General features: G+C 34.7%; 1 protein-coding gene across 2 annotated transcripts in view; it reads left to right on the top strand.

Moving 5' to 3' along the window:
* Positions 1-18,625: 18,625 nt before the first annotated feature.
* The window catches only part of GRIA4 (glutamate ionotropic receptor AMPA type subunit 4), a 529,194-nt gene continuing 520,189 nt past the window's right edge, over positions 18,626-27,630 (top strand). The window contains exons 1-2 of one of the 2 annotated variants that reach the window (XM_024115308.1): positions 18,626-18,793; positions 19,969-20,127. In XM_024115308.1, coding sequence (XP_023971076.1) covers positions 18,706-18,793; positions 19,969-20,127 — 247 coding nt within the window. In that variant the 5' untranslated portion in view covers positions 18,626-18,705. The remainder of the gene's footprint in view (positions 18,794-19,968; positions 20,128-27,630) is intronic. The other variant, XM_024115307.1, reaches the window with a different exon arrangement.

The raw sequence follows: 27,630 nt of genomic DNA, 5'->3' as shown, positions 1-27,630 counted from the left end.
ACACCATGTTCTCAGATTGGAACATTTAATATTGTCAAAATGACTATATTACCCAAAGTAATCTACAGATTCATTGCAATCCCTATCAAATTACCAATGGCATTTTTCACAGAATTAGAACAAATATTTTTACAATTTGTATGGAAACACAAGAGATGCTGAATAGCCGAAATCATCTTGGGAAAGAAAATCAGAATGGAGGAATCAGATTTCTTGACTTCAAACTATACTACAAAGCTACACTAATAAAAACTGTATGGTACTGGCACAAAAACAGAAATATAGATCAATGGAACAGGACAGAAAGTCAAGAGATAAACCCAAGCACCTATAGTTACTTTATCTATGACAAAGGAGGCAAGAACATACAATGGAGAAAAGACAGTCTCTTCAATAAGTGGTGCTTGGAAAACTGGACAGTTACATGTAAAAGAATGAAGTTAGAACACTCCTAACATGATACACAAAAACAAACTCAAAATGTATTAAAGACCTAAATATAAGGTCTGGTACTGTAAAACCCTTAGAAGAAAACATAGGCAGAACACTCTCTGACATAAATTGCTGCAAGATCTTTTCTGATCTACCTCCTAGAATAATGAACATAGAAACAAAAATAAACATATGGGAGCTAATTAAACTTAAAAGCTTTTGCACAGCAAAAGAAACCATAAACAAAATGAAAAGACAACCCTCAGAATAGGAGAAAATACTTGCAAACAATGCAACAGACAAGGGATTAATCTCCAAAATATACAAACAGCTCATGCAGCTGAATATCAAAAAAACAAATAATCCAGTCAAAAAATGGGCAAAAGATCTAAATAGACATTTCTCCAAAGAAGACATACAGATGGCCAAGAGGCATATGAAAAGTTGCTCAACATCACTAATTATTAGAGAAATGCAAATCAAAACTACAAAGAGGTATCACCTCACACTGGTCAGAATGGCCATCATGGAAAAATCTACAAACAATAAATAAATTTTGGAGAGGGTGTGGAGAAAATGGAACCCTCTTGCATTGTTGGTGGGAATGTAAATTGATACAGCCACTATGGAGAACAGGATGGAGGTTCCTTAAAAAACTAAAAATAGAACTACCATATGACCAAGCAATACCACTACTGGGCATATACCCTGAGAAAACCATAATTCAAGAAGAGTCATGTACCACAATGTTCATTGCAGCTCTGTTTACAATAGCCAGGACATGGAAGCAACCTAAGTGTCCATCAACAGATGAATTGATAAAGAAGATGTGGCACATATATACAGTGGAATATTACTCAGCAATAAAAAATAATGAAATACTGCCTTTTGCAGCAACATAGATGGACCTAGAGATTGTCATACTGAGTATAGTAAGTCTGACAAAAAAAAAGATATCATATGACATTGCTTATATGTGGAATCTTTAAAAATGGTACAAATGAACTTATTTACAAAACAGAGCTGTAGAAAACAAACTTATGGTTACCAGGGGGAAAAGTGGCGGTGGGTAGGGAGGGATAAATTGGGTGATTGGGATTGACATATACACACTACTATATATAAAACAGATAACTAATAAGGACCTACTGTTTAGCACATGGAACTCTTCTCAGTACTCTGTAATGATGTACATGGGCAAAGAATCGAAAAAAGAGTGGATATTTGTATATGTATACCTGATTCACTTTGCTGTACAGCAGAAACTAACTACATTCTTAATTAACTATACTCAAATAATTTTTTAAAGACAAATCTTATGATAATCTCAAACTGATGTCAAAAACAGCTTTTGATAAAATTCAGCATCCATTTCTGATAAAAATTCAACAAAGTGAGTACAGAGGGAACATACCTCAACATAATAAAGGCCATATGTGACACACACAGCTATCATATTTGACAGTGAAAAGCTGAAAACTTTTCCTCTTAGATCAGCAGCAAAACAAGGATGCCCACTCTTTCCACATTTATTCAACATAGTTTTGAAAGTCCTAGCCCTAGCAATCAGAAAAGAGAAATAAATAAAAACACTGTAAATTGGAAAGGAAGGAGTAGAACTATCACTTTTTGCACATGACATAATACTATACATAGGAAATCCCAAAGACACCACCCAAAACTTCCTAGGACTTATCAATGAATTCAGTAAAGCTTTAGTATTCAAAATTAATATATCTATGCATTTCTATACATGAACAACACAGTATCAGAAATAGAAATTAAGAGAAAAATCTCATTTAAAATCATATCAAAAAGAATAAAATAACTGGGAATAAATCTCACTTAGAAGGTAAAAGACCTGTACTCAGAAAACTTTGACATTGACAAAAGAAATTGAAAATGACAGAAACAGATGGAAAGATATACTGTGCTCCTGGATTGGAACAATCAGCATTTTTAAAAATCACCATACTGGGCTTCCCTGCTGGCACAGTGGTTGCGCGTCCGCCTGCCGATGCAGGGGAACCGGGTTCGCGCCCCGGTCTGGGAGTATCCCACGTGCCGCGGAGCGGATGGGCCCGCGAGCCATGGCCGCTGGGCCTGCGCGTCCGGAGCCTGTGCTCCGCAACGGGAGAGGCCGCAGCAGAGGGAGAACCGCATACCACAAAAAAAAAAAAAAAAAAAAAAAAAAAAAAATCACCATACTTCCCAAGGCAATCTACAGATTTAATGCAGTCCATATCAAAATACCAATTACATTTTTCACAGAACTAGAACAAATAGTTCTAAGGTTTGTATGGAAACACAAAAGACCCTGAATAGCCAAAACAATCTTGAGAAAGAAGAACAATGATGGAGATATCATGCTCCCTGATTTCAAACTATACTACAAAGCTGCAATAATAAAAATAATATGATACTTGCACAAAAACAGGCCCATAGATCAATGGAACAGGAGCCCAGAAATGAACCCACACTTGTGTGGGCAATTAATCTATGTCAAAGGAGGCAAGAATATACAACAGGGAAAGACAGCCTCTTCAATAAATGTTGCTGGAAAAACTGGACAACTACATGCAAAACAATCTAAGTGGAGTACTCTCTGACACCATGCACACAAGTCAATTCAAAATGGATTAAAGACTTAAATGTAAGACCTGAAAACATAAAACTTCTAGAAGAAAACATAGGCAGTACACTTCTTTATTGTGGTCTTATTAAAATTTTTGGATATGTCTCTCCAGGCAATGGAAACAAAACAAAAATAAACAAATGGGACTACATCAATTTAAAAAGGTTTTGTACAGCAAAAATACTGTCAACAGAAAGGAAAGGCTACCTACTGAATGGGAAATGATATTTGCAAACAATATATCCCATGAGGGGTTAATATCCAAACTATACAAAGCACTCATACAACACAACATGGAAAAAAAATCCTATTAAAAAATGGGCAGAAGACCTTAACAGGCATTTTTCAAAATAAGACATACAGATGGCCAAGAGGCATATGAAAAGACAGTAAACATCACTAATCATAAGGGAAATGCAAATCAAAACCACAATGAGATATATCACCTCACACCTGGCAGAACTTCTATTATCAAAAAGACCACAAACAATTGGTGTTGGCAAGGATGTGGAGAAAATGCTACTCTAGTGCACTGTTGGTAGGAACGTATATTGGTGCAGCCACTATGGAAAACAGCATGGAGATTATGCAAAAAGTTAAAAATAAAACTACTGTAAGATCCAGCAATTCTACTCCTCGGTATTTATCCAAAGAAAATGAAATCACTAGTTCAAAAAGATACATTAACCCTTAGGTTCACTGCAACATTATTTACAATAGCCAAGATACAGAGGCAATCTAAGTGCCCATCAATAGATGAATAGGTAAATAAGATGTTTTATATATATATATATATATGATGTTATATATGTATAAGATTTTATACACACACAAACACACACACAATGGAATACTACTTAGCGATAAAAAAAGAATGAAATCTTGACATTTTCAACAACATGGATGGTCCCAGATGGTATTATGCTTAGTGAAATAATTCAGACAGAGAAAGATGAGCATTAAATGATTTCACTTATATGTGAAATCTAAAACACAATACTATGGAGAAAATGTAACAAAACAGAGAGAGACTCATAGATACATAGAACAAACGGATGGTAACCAAAAGGAAGGGGAAAGGGGAGAGGAAATAAATAGGTGAGGAAGTTTAAGAGGTACAAACTTTCAATTGCAAAATAAATGAGTCATGGTTATGAAATGTACAGCATGAAGAATACAGTCAATAATCATGTAATATCTTTGTATGGTGACAGTTCATGACTAGGCTTATCATAACTAGATGGTCATTTTGAAATGTATAGAAATATCGTCACTATATTATGTACCAGGAACTGACATAGTTTTGTAGGTCAATTATACTGCAAAAACAAACAAACAAACAAACTCATAGAATAAGATCAGATTTGTGGTTACCAGGGAGGAGGGGGATAAGGGCAGGGGGAGCTGAATGAAGGCAATAAAAAGTACAAGCTTCCAGTTTCAAGATAAATAAGTACTAGGAATATAATGTACAACATGATAAGTATAATTAACACTGCTCTATGTTGTATGTCAAAGTTGCTAAAAGGATAAATCCTAAGAGTTCTCATCAAAAATAATAATAATAATTGAATACAAAATTTCAACACATAGAGTTTGAATGATTAGAGAGTTGGATTGAAAAATAAATATGGTGACTGGATAATGCAATACAGTAAACTTGTTCCATTTGAATCTGTATATCTTTATGGTGCATTTTCAACTTTGATAGCCATTAAAACCAGTACTAAAACAAACCAAAATTATAACCAGATCTTCAAATGTCTGTATCATAAAGAATTAAAGCAAAGCTAATGAAACACATTTGATCACACTTCTCTCTCACAAACTATTAATAAATAAAAACATATTGTAAAACAAAGAACATGATGTTATTAGATTTTATTAACAAATTAAAAAAACAATATTTTAGGAAAAAATCAAAAGATTTTCCACTTATGGAAATAAAATGAAATTGAAATATTCTTTATTTCCTACCTTTTAATGTCCATATTTTCATGGTTTACCTAAGAATGAACATAAGTCTACCATTAGAAAACATATAATCACTCTTCAACACACTTTTATAGCCTGTCTGATACTCAAATTTCTCTACTCATTTGATATGTTCCTTCTCTGTCTTACCAGGGATTTCACCTATTTGATATGGATGCTACTCCAACCAAGATAATAAGCTTTTATTCTTGTTCTATAAGTATTTGGTTCATTTCATTAAATACATTTTATTTCTTCCAATTACAAAGGAAGCACAGCCACTTTTCTCCACCAATTGGTTTAATGTCCAAATATAAACTAATAATATATTAAATTAATATTCAAATATATGTTAGGGTGATAATAAATGCAAATTATTTATAAATACCACTAAAGGTACATTAGAATGTATGCTTTTTTTTTGTTTTTTTTTTTTGCGGTACGTGGGCCTCTCACTGTTGTGGCCTCCCTGTTGCGGAGCACAGGCTCCAGACACGCAGGCTCAGCAGCCATGGCTCATGGGCCTAGCCACTCTGCGGCATGTGGGATCCTCCTGGACTGGGGCACGAACCCGTGTCCCCTGCATCAGCAGGCGGACTCCCAACCACTGCGCCACCAGGGAAGCCCTCATTTTTTTATTGATAGAAGGATGCAGAAAAATTTGGATACCACTATTATCTGTACACAATATTAAAAGTCTTTCATAATATAGCTGTTGATGCCATGTGGCTCCTTTGCCTACCATCTATCTTACCTATGTTCTAGCTTTCTCTATGCATATAGAATAAACAATCTAAGAATGGATACAAAATATACAGAAATCTGTTGCATTTCTACACAGCAAAGTATCAAAAATAGAATGCAATCCCATTTATAATTACATTAAAAGAATAAAATATCTAGGAATTAATCTAAGGAGGTAGAAGAACTTTACTAAGAAAACTATAGGACACTGACAAAAGAAATTGAAGGTGACACAAACAGATGGAAAGATACAACATGTTCATGGATTGGAAGAATTAATATTGTTAAAATGACCATATTACCCGAGGCAATCTACAAATCAATGCAATCCCTATCAAAATACCAATGGCATTTTTCACAGAACTAGAACAAGTAAATCTAAAATTTGAATGGGAACACAAAAGACCCTGAATAACCAAAGCAATCTTAAGAAAGAACAGAGCTGTAGGTATCATGCTCTCTGACTTCAGACTATACTACAAAGCTACAGTAATCAAAACAGCATGGTACTGGTAAAAAAAAAACAGAGATGTAGATCAATAAAGCAGAATAGAGAGCCCAGAAATAAACTCATGCACCTGCACTTGCAGTCAATTAATCTATGACAAAGGAGGCAAGAATACACAATGGGGGAAAGATAGTCTCTTCAATAAGTGCTGCTGGCAAAACTGGGCAGCTACACATAAAAGAAGGGAATTAGAACATTTTCTTGTACCATATACAAAAATAAACTCATAATGGATAAAAGACCTAAATGTAAGACCAGAAAACTTAAAACTCATGGAAGTAAAGATAGGCAGAACACTCTCTGACATAAATCATAGCAATATTTTTTGGATCTGTGTCCTAAGGAAAAAGAAACAAAAGCAAAATGAAAAACGGAACCTGATTTAACTTAAAAACTTTGGCACATCAAAGGAAACCATCAAAAAAACATAAAGACAAACTACTGAGTGGAAGGAAATATTTGCAAATGATATTATTGGCAAGGGGTTATAATCCAAAATATATAAACAGTTCATATAACTCAAAATCAAAAAAAAAAAAAAAACAAACAACCTGATTAAAAAATGGAGAGAAGTTCCCAATAGATATTTTTCCAAAGAAGACATGGAGACAGCCAACAGGCATATGAAAATGAACTCACCATCGCTATTCATAAGGGAACTGAAAATCAAAAACACAATGAGATATCACCTCACACCAGTCAGAATGGCTATTACCTAGAATACCACAAATAAAAAATGTTGGCAAGTATGTGGAGAAAAGGGAATCCTGTACACTCTTGGTGGGAATGTTAACTGGTGTAGCTACTGTGGAAAACAGTGTGGAAGATTCTCAAAAAAAAACTAAAAATAGAACTACTATATAATTCAGTGATTCTACTCCTGGGTATATATCCAAATAAAATGAAACTCAGTGGAAAATATACATTCACCCCCAAATCCATTAGCAGCATTATTTCTATAAGCCAAGATATGGAAGTAACTTAAGGGTCCATCAATAAATGATGGATAAAAATGATGTGGTATATATATATATATATATATATATATATATATATATATATGCAATGGACTATTACTCAGCTTTAAAAAAGAATGAAAATTTGCCATTTGCAAAAACATGGATGGACCTAGAAGGTATTAAGCTGAGTGAAATAAGTCAGACAAAGACAAATACTGTATGTTATGACTTATATGTTGAATCTAAAAAATAAAACAAAAAAATGAATTTAACAAGAGAAAAAGACTCATAGATATAGAGAAAAATCTAGTGGTTACCAGTGGGAAGTGGGAAGAGGGAAGGGGGAAGGGGGAAAGATAAGGGTAGGGACTTAAAAGGTACAAACTACTAGGTGTAAAATAAATAAGCCACAAAGATATATTGTACAACACTGGGAATATAATCAATATTTTATAAAATTTTAAATGGAGTAAAATCTTCAAAAATATTGAATCACCATGTTGTATACCTGAAACTGATATAATATTGTAAATCAACTACACCTCAATAAATAAATAAAAATAAATGCAATACCAACCAATTTAGAAAATTCTGAAAGTACATAAAATATGTAAAAGAAAATTAAAATACCTATGATCCCACATTCTCCAAATAACCACTAATAATATTTTATTTGATGTACATCTGATTTACATGCAATATTCTAATACATATAATTATGTATACTTTATAAAAATATATTTTTGTATTCTTTTAATAAAGATATTGAAATAATCAGATTTTAAGAGTTTATCTGGAGATAGCAGTAATTGATCACTTTCATAAATAGCTTATCTATAATCTCTCCATTGGACTAAGAAGTATGTTGGCGGACAAACATTTTGCACAAGACTGTTTTGAACATTCAGGAAACCAGACACGGTTGTGAGTAGAATCATCTTGAAAGTGAAGTCAGTATGTCTCCATGTTATTTTTGTTAAAAATGCTATGCAAAATGTATTCAGTCACAGCCAAGGATATTTTCAAGGGAAAACAGTTGGATACGGTGTGACTAAATACATACAACTCAAATTTTCTTAGGTGATAAAAAAGGGAGGAAAAAAATGGAATCAGTAAAAAGTTTAGAACTTAAATGTAATAAACTGGGATGTATATGATTTATAATAGGGAGAGGGTAACTCTATTATAGATCAACCATTTGAGTTGTTTCAAGTACCAGATGGTTATATAACTAGAGTGAGTATGCTTATTTCCCTTTCTTTAGATTTTTTTCCTTCCTAACCAATCAAATATTTATATTTGTTTATATTTGTTAAACTGGAAGAAATAATTATTATTGATCTAACTTTGCTACCATGGCATTTGTGTTAAATGACTTACTCAGTACTAATATTTCTACAATATTAGAAAGTACATAATTTTTCTTTCATTAATGATGCATACGCTTCAGCTTAAGTCAGAGCCATGACAATTGGTGCAAACAAACCCTTGGCTTTTCTTATAAATATATGTGATATTTATGGAACTGGATATTTGAATCCTGCTGTACCATTACTAGCTATGTGACATTGGGCTTGTTACTTAAACACTCTATGCTTTAATCTTCTCATCTCTAAAACAAGGCTAGTAGTACCTAAATTGAAAGATTGTTTTAAGAACTAAGAATTACATTCTTAAGTCATTGTAGTTGCCTAATAAAGAACAATTATAGCCATCACAATTTGTCCAAAGTCAAATTAAATTTTAAAATACTAAACACATAATTTGTGAGTGTGTCCAGTGCAGTTGTTTAAACTGGAAAACACAATATAATATTCACTTTTTAAATCTGAAATATCATTTTGGAGGAGTTGGATTATCAAAGTAATTTCATCAATTCTCCATCAACTGCCTGTATATGAGTCAAGTTAAAGAAGCAACCCATGACTCCATTATTAAAATAAATACAATAGTATTTGTTAATAAACAAGGTAAAGGAAAAATGTATGTCTCAACACCCCATTTGTATCATTTTCCAATTTGTTTACAAAATATTTATTTCATGTCTACATATGCCAAGCTCTTCAGTGTCTGGCTTTTATTAAACTCCTGAGTCCTACTGGCTACTAATCCCCATCATGATTGCCATCTCTGGGCTACTCATTGCTCCTAATGAGCACCCACTTCTTTCTTCTGTCTGGAATGCTTCTCCATTTCTCAACAAATGATAACCTTCCAGTTTTTTATAATCTTGCTCATATACTAACTTTCCCACGATACTTTACTTGGCTATTCCTATCCTTGAATAGGTATTAAGGTGAGGAGCTAGTGCTGCTGTAGGGGTAGATTCATGTTTAATACAACATAATTCCTGCCTTGAAGGAGATCAATCACCAAGTTTCTACCACTAATGTAAGGTTTACAACATATTTTTGGTACTCATTTGGATATGTGTGTTTATGTATATGTGTCTGTATTGGGGATCTTTTAATTTTAAGGAACAAATGCCATAAAGGCTAAAACACTTTTTCATACCTTCATGATATCATGATCCATAGTAAATGTTCTATAAATAAATGGTGAATGAATGAGTGAATTAGTCATACTTGGTGACCCCTTTCAATTGCAGTGACTCCAGAGAGGAATGAGGAACTTAAAACAAGGAAAGTAATTTTTTTTTGGTGTAATGAGGATTCTGTGGTTTTGAAAGAGAGATAACTTATCAGCATTTAAATCATGCACAATGTCAATCAGTTTCATGGAGAGACCATGTGAGGTAGATAGATGGGAAAAAGATTAATCAAGCAATTGCTATAGGGCAAGATTAGTGTGCTGATTTCAAGCAAATTTAACAGATAGATAAACAGGTACAGCAATGCACTCTATGAGGCACTAGGGTATTGTTCCTATTGCTGGAAAGTGATTGCATCAAACTATATGAAAATCAAAAAGTATCAGTTTAGTTGGGGAAAAATACATACATATTGAAAAATCTAGGCCCTGTCAAGAAATGATTTGCTAATAAATACATAAATAAATTTATTAAATTGTTGGTATTAGTCTGGATAATGCACCTGCCTCTTATAGGACAGAATGCCATAAACAATGTCATCCATTTATATTAATGTCTATAGAATTCAGTGTGTTCCCAGCATGCAGATAATCAACAATAGTATACATGGGTTTTCAATAATCACCAGTGGATTAAAACAAAAATATGGTATAAAAATTAAATTGTTTTGTAAAACTTAAATTTAGGTTTATATCATAAGTAAATGTATTTTATTTGATTGTTGGAACCAGGTTTCTCATTGTTGGAGAGAAATTATGAGATGCTTTCCTAACATTATATAAAGGAGACTGGTTAGACTGTTGTCTTTTTAAAATCATCATTATAATGTCATAGATTTAATAATGATATGTTATAATATATCACAGATATCATTTATTTTGATATCTAAGCAAGATAAGGAAGAAAGGAAGCTACAATGCACTTGGAAGTGCTGTATTTGAGATGGAGAAATCAGTATGAACTCATATTTAACTTAATACATATATAGATGGATAGCTAGAGAAATAATTTTTGATATGTATGTATACGTACGTTAGTATACAAGCTCTATCCTACATGAAAACCTGGAAAAAATGACAACCCAGTAACAATGAGCAAACCCATTGTCCAGATTTTGGGTTTTAACTATCATCTTCCAATAAGAACAAACAGGACTCCTTGAAGAAATGTTCCATACTAAGGCTACAATTGAAAATATACAAGATGATCCTGGATTATCTTGTAATTACAACAAGCATGGAAGTGTTCAAAAAACAAAAGGATGGGGGAATAATTGTAGCTCCAAATGTCCAAAGCTGGAGTAATTTAAGCAACAAAATAATTAGTAGGGGCTTCCCTGGTGGCGCAGTGGTTGCGCGTCCGCCTGCCGATGCAGGGGCACCGGGTTCGCGCCCCGGTCTGGGAGGATCCCACATGCTGCGGAGCGGCTGGGCCCGTGAGCCATGGCCGCTGGGCCTGCGCGTCCGGAGCCTGTGCTCCGCAACGGGAGAGGCCACAACAGAGGGAGGCCCTCATACCACAAAAAAAATAAAATAAAATAAAATAATAATAATTAGTAAATAATTTAACATTGGATTATAACCCAAAGTATAAAATAAATATAAATCCATACTGATAAAAACAAATAATTAAATTAAAAAATGAGGGAAGAAGAGACAGATCTTCCTTACAAAATTCCAAGTAATATATGTACATATTCTCTCACCCTAGAGAGTGAGCCATACTTCTTGACTCACTTCTATGGAATAGATTATGGAATGGAAAAATTGTAACTTTTCACTGGAGAAACCTTGCAAATACACTTTTACCAGTTGATTAAGGTTATCACTAGTGATGTCAATGGGAATACCATGGAACCCCTGGTATGATGTGATACTCTATGGTATTCTTACCAAAAATCCAAAGCCTCAATTAGCATGAGAAAAGCATTAGACAAATCCAAACTGGGGGACTTTCTACAAAGCTTCTGATTAGTACTCATCCAACTGTCAAGGTCATGAAAAACAAAGATGACAAAACTGTTGCAGAATGGAAGAGACCCAAAGAGATATGACAACTAAATGCAATGAAGTATCCTGAATTCGGTTCTAGAACAGAATAAAACACTAATGGAAAAACTGATAAAATCCAAATAAAGTCTGGAGTTTAGTTAACAGTAACATGCTGGTGTCGGTTTCTTAATTTTGGTAAATGTACCAGAGTAATGTAAGGTAACACTAAAGAAAACTGAAACTAGGTGAAGGGTATAGGGAAACTCTCTGTAGTATCTCTCCAACTATTCTGTAAGTCAAATATGCCAAAATGAAAAGTTTACGTTAAAAAATTTATGAGTTGGTTTCCTAACTAACATAAAGGAGACTGATGAGGCTTCTATCTCTTTTCAAAATTATCACTATGATGCTATGGATTTAACAGTGATGTGTTATAATATGTTGCAAGCATTATTCCTTTCGCTATATAAATTTTCATATCTTCAGCCAATGGAAAGATCTTCCAGTTGGCTGCTGAAAACTCTTGACATGAACTCAGTAATTATAATAGCTTCATTTCTTTTTGTTACGACACAATGTTCCAAGTGCATTTTGTACAGTTCCTTCCATAGACCTGGAATGAGTCATTTTCCTAGACTTGGAATGTCTTTTAGTAGGGTATAGTATTAGATACCACAAAATGTGTACAAGAAGTGTTGATTTTTAATAGGTTGGTCATTATTTCTATGCCTTTAGTGTATAGAACTAGAAAATACATATTTCATTGAAAATATAAAATAAATCATTAATCCATACTGAAACTTCAAATTCAAAACTACCAGGTTTTTTACTTACCCTCTTTGATCTCAAACATGTATCACCTTTCTCTGATGCTTTTTCCAACAACACCAGCATAATAATTCATTGGCTTTATGCAACAATATATATACAACATTCTCAGAACAGCAATATCAATACTAGCATCAACAATATGACTAGTGAAAGCAGTGTAAGTTGTTTTTTGCAATTATTTTTGTCTTAGGAGATATCCCAATACAGAGGATGCCAGAATTATCTGCTTTTAAATAAATAAAGATAATTCAACTCTGAGTACCTGTGGAAGGTTTATTGCTTCTTTCTCTTTACCCTGATTTTCTGTCCCTAGAGGAAATACTCCTTCTTTTAGATAACTGCTAGTGTGCACATACTTGTTTCTACCTTCCTTTTTCTCACATAACATATCCTTGAGATCACTCCACAGTGGTATATAGAGGCAATTCTATTTCACTGAATAACCCCAATGTTTAGATATAAAATAGCTTGTAAGGTAGTCTCCTCTCAAAGAACATATGGGTTGTTTAGGGTTTTGCTATGATAAATAGTACAGTTATACATAGCTTTGTACGTGGAACGTTTATAATTCTGCTAGTGTATATGTGGTACAGAAACCTAAAAGTACAACTTCAAGTAAATTCGACTGTTATTAGCTTTGTTCACACAATCATTTTTCACCTAGACTATTTCTACAGCTTTCAAACTTCTCCTCCTGCCTCCATCCTCACTGTATAGCATTTACTACACATTTCAAGATTTTGGATCTAAAATGAAAATCTGATCTTTTTACCCCTTTGCTGATAATGTTTTTTCTCTGTGTCTATGAGATTCAGACAAAACTCCTGAATGAAACAGTTCATAACCACCCCTTGCTTTGCTTTCCAACCTTACTTCCAGCACTCCCTCTAATACAACCTTAAGTCCAGTTATACCAAACTTCTAGTAGTTTATAGAAAGGCATATGCCCACTGATGTATTGCACATAATTTTTTCTCTTTACCTAATCCATAAAACACACCCATAAAAATTCAGTTCAAATTCTCTTTGTGAGTTCTTCCTGGGTTCCCTCAAAATCAGAATTAGACTTCCTATTTTGCTCACGTGGTACTCTGTGCCTCCATCTATTGGAAACTTGATCACATTTTTGGCAACTCTTTATTAATAAGAACTGCCTATGATGTGTCAGAACTGTGCTGAAAATTTATATATGTTCTACCAGAATAGAAAGGTTAAGTAATGTATCCATGCTAATGTAGCCAAGGCACTAGGGGTCTATAATCTGAACCCACTTATTTTACTCTAAAAGCCTGAGGTCTTTGAAGACCATACTACTTTTCTAAATATTGTGGATTCTTCCAGTTTACTTTTAAATCTTCCAGACCCCTCTTTGCCCCTTAAACTCATTAACTCAGCAGGTTTTAATGAGGACAACATGGTCTCTGAAATCAGACAGACCTGAGTTTTATCCCTAGCTCTTGGTTTTGTCAGTTACTAAGAATATAAATTTATGTAAGAATTTTAACCTTTAGATAGGTTTCCTAATCAACTTAATGATACCTAAATTTTTCTGTACATCCAATGATATATGTAAGGCCTTAGCAAAATAGTGAGGGTTCACAAATATTAGGAATCTTCCAGTAATAGCCAGAATTTTGTTTTGTTCATCACTATATCTCAAGCACTTAGACATGGTAGGTGCTCAATATATAACTATCTGAGTGTGAATAATTTGATGAAAAGCCTATTTCCCAGCAAACTTGTCCTTTCTTCTAACTTCCTTTTCCCAACTGAATATATCACCAACCTGCTGATTACTACAGCTTCATTTTAGAACACTCAGGTTTCAAACTTGAGGTTACCTTTGATCCTAACTTAAATATGTGCCACACCCATGATTCCCCACCAGGTGATGAGTGTGCCCTGTCAGTTTTATCTCAGCAATAACTTTCCTATCTCCTTTATCCTGTTTCTTTTCTATGGTTCTACTCCAGATCTTTGTCCCACTTCACCTGATTTTCTGAAAGATAGTCTATAAAGTAGTCTCAGCTCCTGCCTTTCCTGGTCTACATCACCAAATCACCTCACTATCACCAATGTTCCCTTTCTCTGTATATACATACCAGACACCTCCTCACAGAATAAGGTTCAGTATCCCAAGCACTTCATTCAGTATGCTCCATTAACGGTCTAACCTAACTTTCTGTTCTTATCATCCTCTATGACCCCAAGTTTATACCCCCAAACAGCTCGGCAGCAATGTGCTTTATATCATCAGGCCCTTGGACACAATTTTTCTACTTAGAGAGCTATACCTATCTATCAATATCTATCTCTTCTCACAGAAAATTCTCCACAAAGCCTTCCCTGCCACACCATGTGAATGTTTTGTGTATGAGGCTGTGGCATGTTCATCTGTGGATGGCCCACAGCATCGGGCCTTTCCCATAGCAGAACTGCCCAAATGCTGGCTGAATTTACTTCATACGATCAGAGATTTGGGTAACTATAAGAAATTTTAGAAACCTTCTAGTATGATACCTTCTTTTAATATATTAGTAAGTTGAATTTCAGAAAACTGTGAAAATATTTACTTAGAATAACACAAAAGCAATAAAATCAAACATATGTATCTTTGGTTTTCTCAGCTGGTAATAATCCTTTGAATTTTTTGCAGAGATATAGCAGGATCTTACCTCTGCCTTTACAAATGCTCCAAAGAGAGTCTCAAGTAATTGTTTTCTATATGTAAATTCATACTTGGGATAATAGGAAGTGTACCATGAGTCATATTTATACAATTGTTTGGAGGATCACAAACTCAAGATTAAAAGTGCAGGTGTTAGCTGTACCATTACTAGCTACATTTTTATTCTTCACTGTTTTGTCTTCAGCATTGTTGATTATAATTTCTATTATATATGAATGCACAACGTCTGCCACAGCCTCCACTTGCCTTCCTCCCGAGCCAACTCTAAAACTTGTTCCATTTTGGTACATCTTAAGGACAGGCATGACGTGAGGATATATCTATAAGTATATTCCTGTAGATATAGATATATAGAGAGATAAATAGAGATATCCTACAGAGAAAGATAATTTAGATACATAAAGTAAAATGGAGGTTTTAATTAACTGGAAAAATAGAAATTAAAAAAACAGATTACTATTTTGGAAAAATATAGTCATGTCATCTGTGGTCATATTAGTCAAGATGTCATTATGGTGGTTAGAAGAAAAATAAAATGATTGTACTACATGTAGAAATTTAGATGAACAAGCTAAGAATTGGTTAACCTTGATTAATACTCTATATGAAAGTAATGTCATTCTATTTAAATAAAAAATTAGATTTCAAAAAAAATAAAAACATGAAACTTGTCCTGCACCTATAGTGATGATGGCATTACATTATTTGAAACCTCAAATCTTTTGATTTTGAGAAGAACAAAAGTTAATAATTGCCTCTGTGCATTAGGGGGGGCTAGACTATTTGCCCAACTAGGTGATGAATTTAATGATTTGGTGGGTTTTGAAATTTTAATTTCAGTTAAATTCAACTTGAATTTTATGTAGCTTATTTTATTACCTTCTTATAAGAGAAACAGAATAATATTATTACAGCTTGGTTTTTACATTGACAGAAAAGACAAAAAGGAAAACATTTCAAATCCCAATTGACTTGTAAGGCTAAAGCCTTATAAACTGAAATGACAAATGTATGATTTGTGGTATCCAATTACTCACAACTAAGATTTTTTTTGTCATAACAATCTGTTGTGAAATGTAACAGAAAAGTGGATAAATAACAACAACAAAAAGATGTGACTTTAAAAGCAAAATTCAGAACTTAGAGAAGCACTCTGACGAAAAGCACTCTGAAGATTTAACAGATTTAACAGAGGATTAATTGAGGATTATTAAATGTCATCCTCAAACTCCAACTATAGGCAACTGGTGACATCTAATGAAAGGAGACTTGAAGGAGTAAAGGCAGTACATATTTCAAGAAGTCTTTACCAGGTGGGCCACATTGATCAATTCTTTCTCCTCTTTTCCCAAATGTTACATCAGATAAACATAGGCACTGACTATATTCTTTTGTAAAATGTAATGGAAGACAGTACTTTAGGTGTAGAAGACACTAATATGAAGGTATGATACCAGAAGATTTCTAAAATTTCTTACAGTTAACCTTTAAGGAGAATCCCTCCCTCTAACGATTTGTCAAAAGCTTGGCTTTAGCTGATGTGACCCAGCCTTCCAGGCTCTAAAATAATATGATTCAACCAATGGCACCCAAAGAACTGTAAAGATTTAAAACACTTTTTCTCTCACAGTTTAATGGAATTAGGGGATTAGATATACTAATAGGTCAGGAGACCTCAAACCATAAAGAGGAAATCAGAAACCTTTCATTCACTGTTACTGAAGTCACTCTCTCTGGGTGTGGTACAGACTCCATCCAATACAGCCAAGTGAAATGAAGTCTTAAAGGTGACCCTTGGAGAGGCAATGACACCATAGCTCTAAAACTTTCTAGAATAATTAATTTTCTTCTACCCATTTAAAACAACAATTGACATGATCAATGCAGTGCTTAAGTATTCTTGGAGGGACAGGGAGTAGAGTGAGTATTCTGGAGCTCCAGCTAAGAAAAGATGTGCATGAAAAATACCCCATTTTTCTATCAGGCACAAATACCAACTTGTGCCCATTGCTCCAAGCACTGCCCTTCCCATTCTTCTTCATCAGCCCCTGAACTATGTTCTTGCTACTCCTGAAGTGGGTCTAGCACAGGGGAAAAGTGTCTCCTGAAAAGGTGACTGGAGAGAAAGAACTCTTTAATTACCTTTCCTACTCCTAGTTCCAAGCCTTTCAAAGAACAAGTAGACCCCCTATTCAGTTTTCACTTCTCAGTCTCTTCCCCACCCCGTTCATCACCCTACTTTGTTATTTAAATTAACTTTTTCTTCCTTCCTCTCTTTCCTAAAATGGTTTGACCTCTCTGTGTATCTTCTCCAGCCTGACCTCCATCAGTTCTTTCCTCCTTGGTTCCAGCTTCTTAAACTTGCCTGAGGCTGCCCTTTGCCCCCTTTTCTCATCCTCTCTCTCTCTTGAGCCCCTTCATCTCGTCCATTCCCGTCTCAGTCTCTCCAGATTCCCGGGCTGTTTGTTGGTGAGAAATCTTTGCTGCAGCGAGGACCGGAGTCCTCCGCGCGCAGCCCAGTGGCAGAAGAGGGCGAGGCTGAGAGAAAGGCTGAGCTGAAGGAGAGGGAAGCAGCCGGTCCTCCCCGAGAGCCTGCAAGAATGCGGCAGGGGGCCGGGGGCATGGGGAAGTACTAACTCCCCGAGGCCCTGTTCGGGGCTTGAGGACCTGGACCGAAGGGTGAATTTCCTGCCAAGTGCAGCCACGAAGCAGAGGCGCCTGGAAAGCAAAGAGAGGGACGCTGGGGGTGCCCATCCCCAGAGTAGGACCCACTGCGAACGCGGGAAGAAGAGAGGCGGGAGTCGTGAAAAGGAAAAAACCTGTCTCCAGATTGGCTCTGGAGCGTCGAAGAGACTGAGGCGCTCGGGTGAGCACCCAAGGGGTGAAGCCTGCCCGAATAGTGGGCAAGGGGCGTGCGGAGGGAGTGCTGCGCACTCGCGGAGGGGGCGCGAGGCTCCGGGCTGGTGTAGGCTTTAGGTGGCTGGCTGAAAGGAGCAGCGGAGCGCGTGCGGCGGCGGCGGCGCTAGTGTGTGTGTGTAGGTGAGAAAGCGAGGGCCGAGCGCGAGTGCGAGCTAGGCACAGAGAGAGCGCATGTCTCATCCCTGCGAGCAGCCAGTAGCCGCTCCACCACCATCTTTTGCATGTGTAACATTTGCAGCCGGACGGAAAACCTCTCCCAGGGCTATGGAGACTGCGGGAAAAATCTGGCAGCTCGGGATGGATTGCTAAAGGGAAATAGTCATAACCCTAAACCACCCAAACCTCTCTCTTCTGTTTTTTTTTTTTTTGGTTGTTTTTAATTTTAGCGCCATAGTCCTCAATGTCTCTCTGAACAGCCCTTAGGAAGAGTGCGAGAGAAAGAGAGCGCGCGCCAGGGAGAGGAGAAAAGAAGATGAGGATTATTTGCAGACAGATAGTCTTGTTATTTTCTGGATTTTGGGGACTCGCCATGGGAGCCTTTCCGAGCAGCGTGCAAATAGGTAAGCTCTGCTCCGGTGGGGTATGCGTGTGGTTGGCTGTGGCAGATATCCGAAAGTGAGTCAAATGAGTTACTGATAAGCAATTTAGGGGAACCTTCGGCGGCTCCTTTCCCCTCTGCTTCCCTCTTCCTTTCTTCCCTTTGTAAAAAGACTGCCTCTTTGGTGCAGGTTCAGTTAGAACAGCACAGAGCTGCCCACCCATCCGTCCTCAGTCTATACTCCTGTTTCCACCTTTGGCTCACGTCGCTTAAGTAGGATTGCAATAAGTTGGGGAAAAAAACCTCCGTGGGGTTTGGTAGCATTTTATCTGATATTTCTTTTCATTTCTTTCTCTAAAGCTTTAAGGGATGTAGAGTTTGTTTAAACAAAACAAAACACCCCCCCCTTCTTCCCGTGCTGTACGCAGCAGCTTTCGCAATTACAGAAAGGCACTGTGCAAAAAAGCATTTACACCCGCACCTCCTTGTCTTTGCTTGCTACCAGTTAACGGATTCCAAAGTTAGATCCGTTTCCCGGAACCTTTTCTTCTTTTGTTTTCCTCTTGAATCTTTTGCCTTTAATCCTCCCTCTCGACTCTATTTCCAGGGACCCTATCCGTCCTTGGATTTTCTTGCTATTCTCTCCTGTCTTTTAATGGGACGCAGCAATTGAATTTCTTCCAGCTAAGCCCAGCCTCAGACTGCATCATTTCTCGTAGACAGTGCACAAAACGGTGCTAATTAGAGTCCAAGAGCTGAATAAAAACAAAGTTCATGTCTCCTTTCTGATTTCCCTCTAACCTGCACGTCACCAAATCCCTTCATTTCTGTATTTTAATGCAAATTATCTTTTCTTCCTATCTGCATGCATCTTAGAAATGCCGGAGCTGGCTTCTGTAGCAGTGTGCTGAGAATCATGGGGAGGGCAAGAGAGAGAAAGGACAGCACACTAAATGATCTGTCTCAGAGGTCACTGTGATCATGACAAATTGGGACAGGAAAAGGCTGAGCTGCCTTAAAGACTAAAATATTAAGTATACACCTTAGGGACAAAGGGCAGTCTCCCAAGATGTGGCAGGGATAGCTCCTTAATTATATGTGTTGGTGAATGGCAGTGGATTTGACAGTTCTTGGGGTGGGTATAGTAACATTTGCAAGAGGAGACACTGAATGTGCTTTTTCTGCTGTTTTTAATAGGTGGTCTCTTCATCCGAAACACAGATCAGGAATACACTGCTTTTCGATTAGCAATTTTTCTTCATAACACCAGCCCCAATGCGTCAGAAGCTCCTTTTAATTTGGTACCTCATGTGGACAACATTGAGACAGCCAACAGTTTCGCTGTAACAAATGCTTGTAAGTAAAACATAAGTTGTAGGTAAATGAGAAGAGAATTAAAATGGGGCAATAGTGTCCTCTTCCTCTATATTATTATTATTACTATTATTATTATTATATTTTTTAGAAAGACATTCAAGATCTCCACAGTTTGCTGGTTACAGAGCAAATCAGTTAAAAGTAAGATTTAGTCTCAGGGATATTTAGCTGGTCTTTCTTTCTCTTCCTTCCTTCCTCCCTCCCTCCCTCTTTCCTTTCCGCCTCCCTCACTCCCTTGTTCCTTCTTTCTTTTTTCTTGAAATTAATTGAAGTTACTTTCTCCTTTAACATTTCAGTATTATTTCTACAACCTGAATATCAAGTTAGTGAAAATTGTACTCAATCTAGTTTTTGATTTCTGTTCCTTGGTTTTTATTTGCTTTTCACTTGAGTAAGTGTATGTCTTGCTTTTAAAGAAGACACATGCTCTCTTACACTGGCAAAGGCAATGGAAGGTTTGCTAACAGTGAGAAAGAGGGGAGCGGTGGTGTGGAGGATGTATATTTGAGTCGGTTGGCTGACGCTGCAGATGATCTGGTGATGTCACTTGAGACTGCCCTGCTCTTATACTCTGGGTTGTAAATGTCTTCTGCTATCAGGTAATGCATATATCCTGTGAATATAACTCCATGAATCCTTACCTTGGTGGTAAATCATGTTAGTCTCCAATCCACTGAATTTACAAACCAACCCAGCTGGATCTGTTATTTTACGCAATAAGATTGAGATTTGGTGATCTTACCTAACAGTTGTACAGAGCTCCCCTACCAAAATACTGTATAACTTAATGTAAAAATATAATCAACTGTGTATTAATTTAAAAATCACTAAAATATGATCAGTCAATAGAACATTTAGATTGCATTTTCACTCTTGAGGGAAACACGTTTCACATACCTCCTTATTTTTGCATGCTAAGTTACTACTGCTCAAAATTTACATGTTAAGATAATGGTTATAGATTATGTAAGACATATAGGAATAGTTTCTATGTAAAATTTTTCACAGCAGTAATAAAATATTCAATCTGCATTGTATGATATTTTTATTATATCAAGTTGAGTATATTTTAATTTTGAAAGTCCTCTTTCTGAGTACAAGAAAGTGTATACTGAACAAACTAGTGAAATTGAAAACAAGGAGTTTTTATGTTAGGAGGATATCTGTTTCATTAATTATTTTAATTCATATATATTTGCCATTAATTCATCTAACAAGTGACATGATCACGTTTCCTTAATTTTTGGCATCAAATTACTTTACTTTAGAACTTGGTTTCATAAGGAGGTTAAAGCATTTGACTTTTTTTATTAACTGCTACAATTGTATTAATTTGCAGGAATTCTCTAGTTCCTTTGGGTACTACTTAATTAAAAAAATCATTTGTTGTATTTAGTAATAAAGTCAATATTCATTATAATGATAATTATATGGGAGTTATTTTTAAGCAGAAATGAACATAAATTAGAGCTAAGTTTGTGAATAGTCATTTTTGAAAATGTCTTAAGTTATTAATTTTGTTCCAAGTTTTGATAGAGATGTTAACATTTCAAACAGTTCTAGGTATAAAATATTATCCTTAATATGTGAATATTATCTGTTGATTTAAATATTTTTCTTGTGTCTCTCTTGAGATTCTGTCAACAAAACCATTTCTAAGTTTAAAGATAATTCATGTTTCAAATATATTTGAAGGTACTTTGTCTACAGTAAATTGCTATTTAAGTATTCATTTTTATTATTTAGTTAATGAAAGACTGTCTTAAAAGTGGAGCTATATTAGTTTTATTTTTTCTAACTAAGTGCTTAAGTATTTTAAAGTTTGTGTTATGGCTTCCATCTATATAAACTATAAAGTGATAATTCTTTCTTCTTTCATATCATATGTTAATCTCATTCAGGAAAATTTTAATTCATATTATATTATTTATGTAATAAAAATATTCTATAAAATAAAGTGTTACTGGTAAAGAACCTGTAAACATAAGAAATTGCTAAGAAGCTGTACACAGAATGAAAAAATTTAAAAAAGTATAAAATATAAGTAATATGCTATTCTTTAACATGTTAGAATTAAGAAAATTGAAGCTAAGTAAACTAAGTCTGCTTATTTTGATCCAAGTGTAAGGCAATGTTAGTGCTGTCATGTTTTTCATAATCACATATAATTGTCTTTGTGTACATGCTTAAAATATTTTTTAAAAACATACATTGTAAATAAGGAAAAAAACATTTTCTAGTGAAGAAAAGGAAAAATTTTTGACAAATGAGTATGCCAAATGTCCCTAAGGCAAATCTAAGCAGAATTTGGGAAAAATCAATGGTCAGAGACTGTGGGTCAGGTGATTGGTGTTTGTTAAATGGACTGACCTAGAGCATGTAGACGCGTGATTTTCCAGTCTAATTAAAGGTGAAACGTAAGCAATAAGTATGAGGCAAACTCATATATCAAGCTGTATGCCTTTGGGTACAAAAGGATAAAAATAGTGTTCTGGAGAATTAACATGGAACTTATTCCTCACAGTGATACAGGCTAGATTTAAAAAATTTTCATGTTGGATTAAATATAAATATATTTTTTAAATATAAAAAAAATATGTGTCCGGCTAGGTTTATTTTAAATATGATTTTCCTGTAGTGTGCCCTTGTAAAACTTCATAATCTAGTGTCTTTGTGAATAAGGGCCACTAAACAGGTTATGTTTATTTTATGGAATGTATACTTAAAGAGAAAAAAGGCAGATTAAAGAATAAAGAGTATTATTGGTCATCTATTGGACAGATGTAATTTAATGTTGGTTCTTCTGCCTCAAAATTAATTTAGCACTCTAAGAATAATACTTCAGACAATCTAAACATTCTGTGTATAGAGTTTACATACTGCATAAGTATAAACCCAATTAACTCAAATTTTTCACTTTTGGTATAAATCCCAAGTTGCTGAGAGAGGGTGGAGATAATTTTGGCTTATAGTTTCATCTTATTTTTTTACAATATTTGTGTAAGATTAAATTAAAATATTGTTCTCCTTTTAAACTATTCACATGGTTGAAAAATCACACTTTGCTAAGTATAAAACTGAAATTATAAGAAATACAGGTAATATAGAATTATGACATATTTCAATAACAAAGTATAGGTATAATAAACAGCCCAAGTAGTCAAATTTAAAAATGTAATTAAAGGTATACATTTTTTGTTGTAATCTATTCAAAGTATGGGGTATGGCAAAATAGATATTTAAAAAATAAATTCAATATAGACAATGTCCTTTAATAAAATATTATACAGTTGACCCAAAATAGCTATCCTTGCAAACAAACATGCTAGTTAAATTGAATATGTTCTTTACAAAACATTTGAGACAACCTGAAAAAGCAGGCTATGTTCTTATATTTTTCTAATAGTTAATTAATAAAGATATTTTGGTTTGAAAGATGATGTATCTTAAATTTGGCCAAAGAAGTAATAACCAAAATACTAAAGTAGTCTATCACCAAGCTTTCTAAGAGATAAAAAGATGAGACATTGCAATTATTGATTTAGTCCAGTTACGTTTGCTATCATGTAAAAGAATCAGTACCTTAATAAGGCAGTCCCTTTACAATATAATCCACAGACGTTCAGTTTCTCAAATGATTCTTTTAATTTCATGAGGGTAGTAGGAAAAAATAGTGAAATAGATCAAGTGCTCATGTATTGTCCCTTAGGTGAAATAATAAGAGAAATTTGTGGAATATTTCCAACTTTTTAAACTTGGATAGGAAAGACCAGCTGGTTAATATTTTTGTTTTATTTTTTAAAAATAATGTGTTTATCTTACTCTCCTTTTCTGTCTAAAATCTGTCGTCTATTCAGTGGTTTACAACATGGTGGATAGGAAAGTTGTAAGTCAAAAATAGAATGCATATTATACCCTAGTAATGATGAGAAAGTTGTTCTTTTTAAGTTAAATATTAGTTCTATTTGTGATAGGTTTAGTTATCAACTCTAAATACCCAGTTGTGTGCTACTTGTAAAAGTAGGTTGGTATGTAAAATATACTTGTTTAGTTAATCTAAATACATTGAAAATGTGACACTATATCCAGTAGGCTCTGCAGGCAGAGCTTATATAATAGGGACTTAATTCAAACTTGTTTAAGGGTACTAAATAATACAAACTTTTGGCTTTAATTCAACAATGTTTAAGTTTTGTACATTTTCCTTTTCAAGGACATGAAGTCCAAAATACATTCTAAGAGTTTATATTGGACTGATATAATAATCTTAAAAATGCTAAAAATAAAATTCTGATGGTTTGACCTGCAAAGTTGTTAGCAGAAATATGTTAAATACTATTTGACTTTTGATTATTTTTAGGAAAATGAGTGACTGTCATTAGGTTTCCTTATTTTGAATTGATAGCAAGATTCTATGTTGATTTGAAATAATTCTTTAGTTTTATAATATTTTTCCCTCTTTTTCTTAATTTTCCACATGAGATTGATGACAAAGATGAGTCACATTTCTATGGTTTGTCCCTTTCTTAAATGATGCACAGTTTGCATTGATATATTTCAGAATTGTCACAGTACTAAGCTTTCTTAAAGCCATTTGAAAAACTCTCTAAACTTTTTTTTTCTTGTGGATTCTCCCAAGTGTTTTTTATTTCTCAAAGAGGAAAAAAAATTTACTTTCTGACATTGGGAAATATGTATATGTCTTATTTACAGAATTTTACTATAGTTCAGGAATTTAAAATGAAGAATAAATACCATACACCTTACATTTTACTACAACACATAGTTTTTAAACTGCTTTTATGTACATGATTTTATTTTACCTCAAGCTAGTCTTCGAGTGAGGGTGTCTGAGAAGATGGTCATTATTTTTTAGTTAAGCCAGCTTTGGCTCAAAGAAGTTACTTGACTTGCCAAAGACCATGCAGCTAATAAGCTGCAGAGACTGGGTTTGAACTCAGGTCTTCTAATTATTATCCTAGTACTTTAACCAGGAGACCATAGGATGTGAAAACTACATCTGTATTGAGATTACTTGAATCAAGAAAGAAAAGAATTGTCATTTATTTTTTTCTAATTTAATTGTAACATTTTGAAGAAAATAGGGCAAGACATTTCTGGCAACTTATTCATTAATCAGATGGCAGTGAGTGATATAGCAAAGACTGAAGCCATATTGTGTAGTGAATTTGTCCATTCATTCACTAGATTAGATAATAAACGTATCCATTTATTCATGAAACATATTTATCAAGGGTAACTGTACTTAAGACACTATACTAGAAATGAGCATACAGAAACTTATAAGAGTAGTTGTTGCCCTCAAGACGCTAATAGTCTAGGGGGAAAGATGTACAAGCCAGTTATCACAGTACAGTAAGACAAAGTATTATGACAGAGAAACAGAGTGCTATGACAGACATTAACACAGGAAGGAACATCAAACTTGGCATGGTATCCTAGGGGAGATGTTATCTGATCTGAGTGTTAAGACTCTATTTGAGTTATTTGAAAAATAGAGAGGAAGGAAGGCACGCCTGGCCAAAGGAGCAGAACATGACAAGGCACCACGGTGTGGCAGGGACAGGTGTGATTGAGCCACTGGATATGGTTTAGTCTGTCTATAGTGCTGATTGTGCTGGGAAGGAGAGGTGTGCTAAGGGGCAGGGCTTTGTAGATCCACACAGGATCTTGTAGCTCTTGTAAGGAGACTCTTCTGAATAAAAAGGGGGACCCATACATGATTTAAAAACAACAGTGACATGATGAGATTTATGGTTTACAAAGAACAGGATGATTTCAAGAAGGAGAATGTATTAGAAGGGGGCAAAATGGGAAGAAAAAAAAACAGTTGAGTCTTGTAGTAATGCAATTTAGGATGATTAAGTGAATAAAAGTAGAAGCACTAAGGAGAGAGAAAAGTACATAGATCTAAGAATACAGAACTGTTGACAGAACTTAGTGATAGATTGGATGTCTGTGTGGGAGAATGGAAAGGAAGTATGGTAAGAATTAAAGATGATTTCTTCAATTTTTGGTCTGGAAAAATGATTAGATAGCAGTACCATCAACTAGGAAGGGACACACAGGAGCAGATTTGAATGGGGAAGATGAGTATAGTGTGGATGTACTGATTTTGAGGAGTTTAAGAGACATTCAAATGCAGTAGAGAGTAGGACATGTGTATCTGGAGCTCTTGGGCTCAGTTTGAACTAAAGAGAGACTTTTGATAATGGCTGAAACCATGGATGTGGGCAAAATCATCCAGAGAGAGCAAAAGCAGTGAACAGAATGTTGAGGACAAAAATCCAGGAAATACAGCACTTGAGGGACAGGGAGAGAAAAAGAGACTGAAGGAAATGGGTCAGTGAGTTCAGAGGAAAATGAGGCAAGAGTAATTTCATGGGAGCCGAGAAATGGGAAGAATTTCAAGTAAATAGTGATCAACCTTGTCACTGGCTGCAGAATTTTAATAATGAGTTGCATGGATAATTGATCTTTAACAAGTCTTTCCTTCTCTTTTCTTTAGTGTTCTTTTGTATTTTGACCAGAAAAAAAAGCAAACTTTGTTAATCCCACATAAATTCTATTAATACATACTCTTTCGTGTATGTTGGCCTAGAATAGTCTTATCTTTTATTTAGAGGTTGGGAGAGTCTTTTCTGGACTTTTGAGCCAGATAGGCTTGAATTTACAACCTGATAGTGGGTAAGTTACTTAACACTTTTGAGCCGCAGTTTCTTCATTCATTAACATACAAAGCACATGAATTTTATGAATATTAGAAAAGTGTTTGGAAAATATTTAGCCTATAACTATAGCTCAATTAAATTTAGTTGTATTACATTCTCTGTCATATAGAACATTTATTTCTGAACCAATGCTAAAACTTCAAGTTTATTTATATTTTCTGTTTATTTTTTGAAAAAGCAATTTACGTTTTGAATAAATATATTTTGTTGATATTTCATAGGAATTTTTTTGACCTCTAACTGAATTGTTAATTTTAATTTATATACACAAATCTAAATGCACGTTTGTCAAAACTATTTCTAAGTCCTACGAGAGGGTAACTTTGTCTGGAACCTATGGACCATTTGGAGAGAGAATTGGTTCATGGATGGATTAAAGAGATTGATGAATTCTCATAATTGCATGCAAAATTGTGTGTTCTTGAGCACAGTGTGTGTGTGTGTGTATGTTTACAGAGAGTCTAAACTTTTGAACAGCTTCTCAATGAATTCCAGTTACAAAAAAAAAAAAAAAAAGCCCACAGCCCTAAAGGAGCTACATATATATTAGATAAACACACAGCATTTCATTCTCTACCTTCTTCATTTCAAAAAAAAAAAAAAAAAAAGAAAGCCAATTGGATTTTATCTTTGAAACTAACCTGGAATTTCCCCATAAACTCCATCTCCAGTAGCTTCTTCCTTGTCATAGAAAATAATCAGTGTGTCCTAGCTGGAAAAATGCTTGGCT

The sequence above is a fragment of the Physeter macrocephalus genome, chromosome 16 (genome assembly GCF_002837175.3).
Source record: "Physeter macrocephalus isolate SW-GA chromosome 16, ASM283717v5, whole genome shotgun sequence".
NCBI classification, from domain to species: Eukaryota; Metazoa; Chordata; class Mammalia; order Artiodactyla; family Physeteridae; genus Physeter; species Physeter macrocephalus.
Note: the sequence above shows the minus strand (reverse complement) of the source record. Positions and strands in the feature narration are given on the sequence as shown.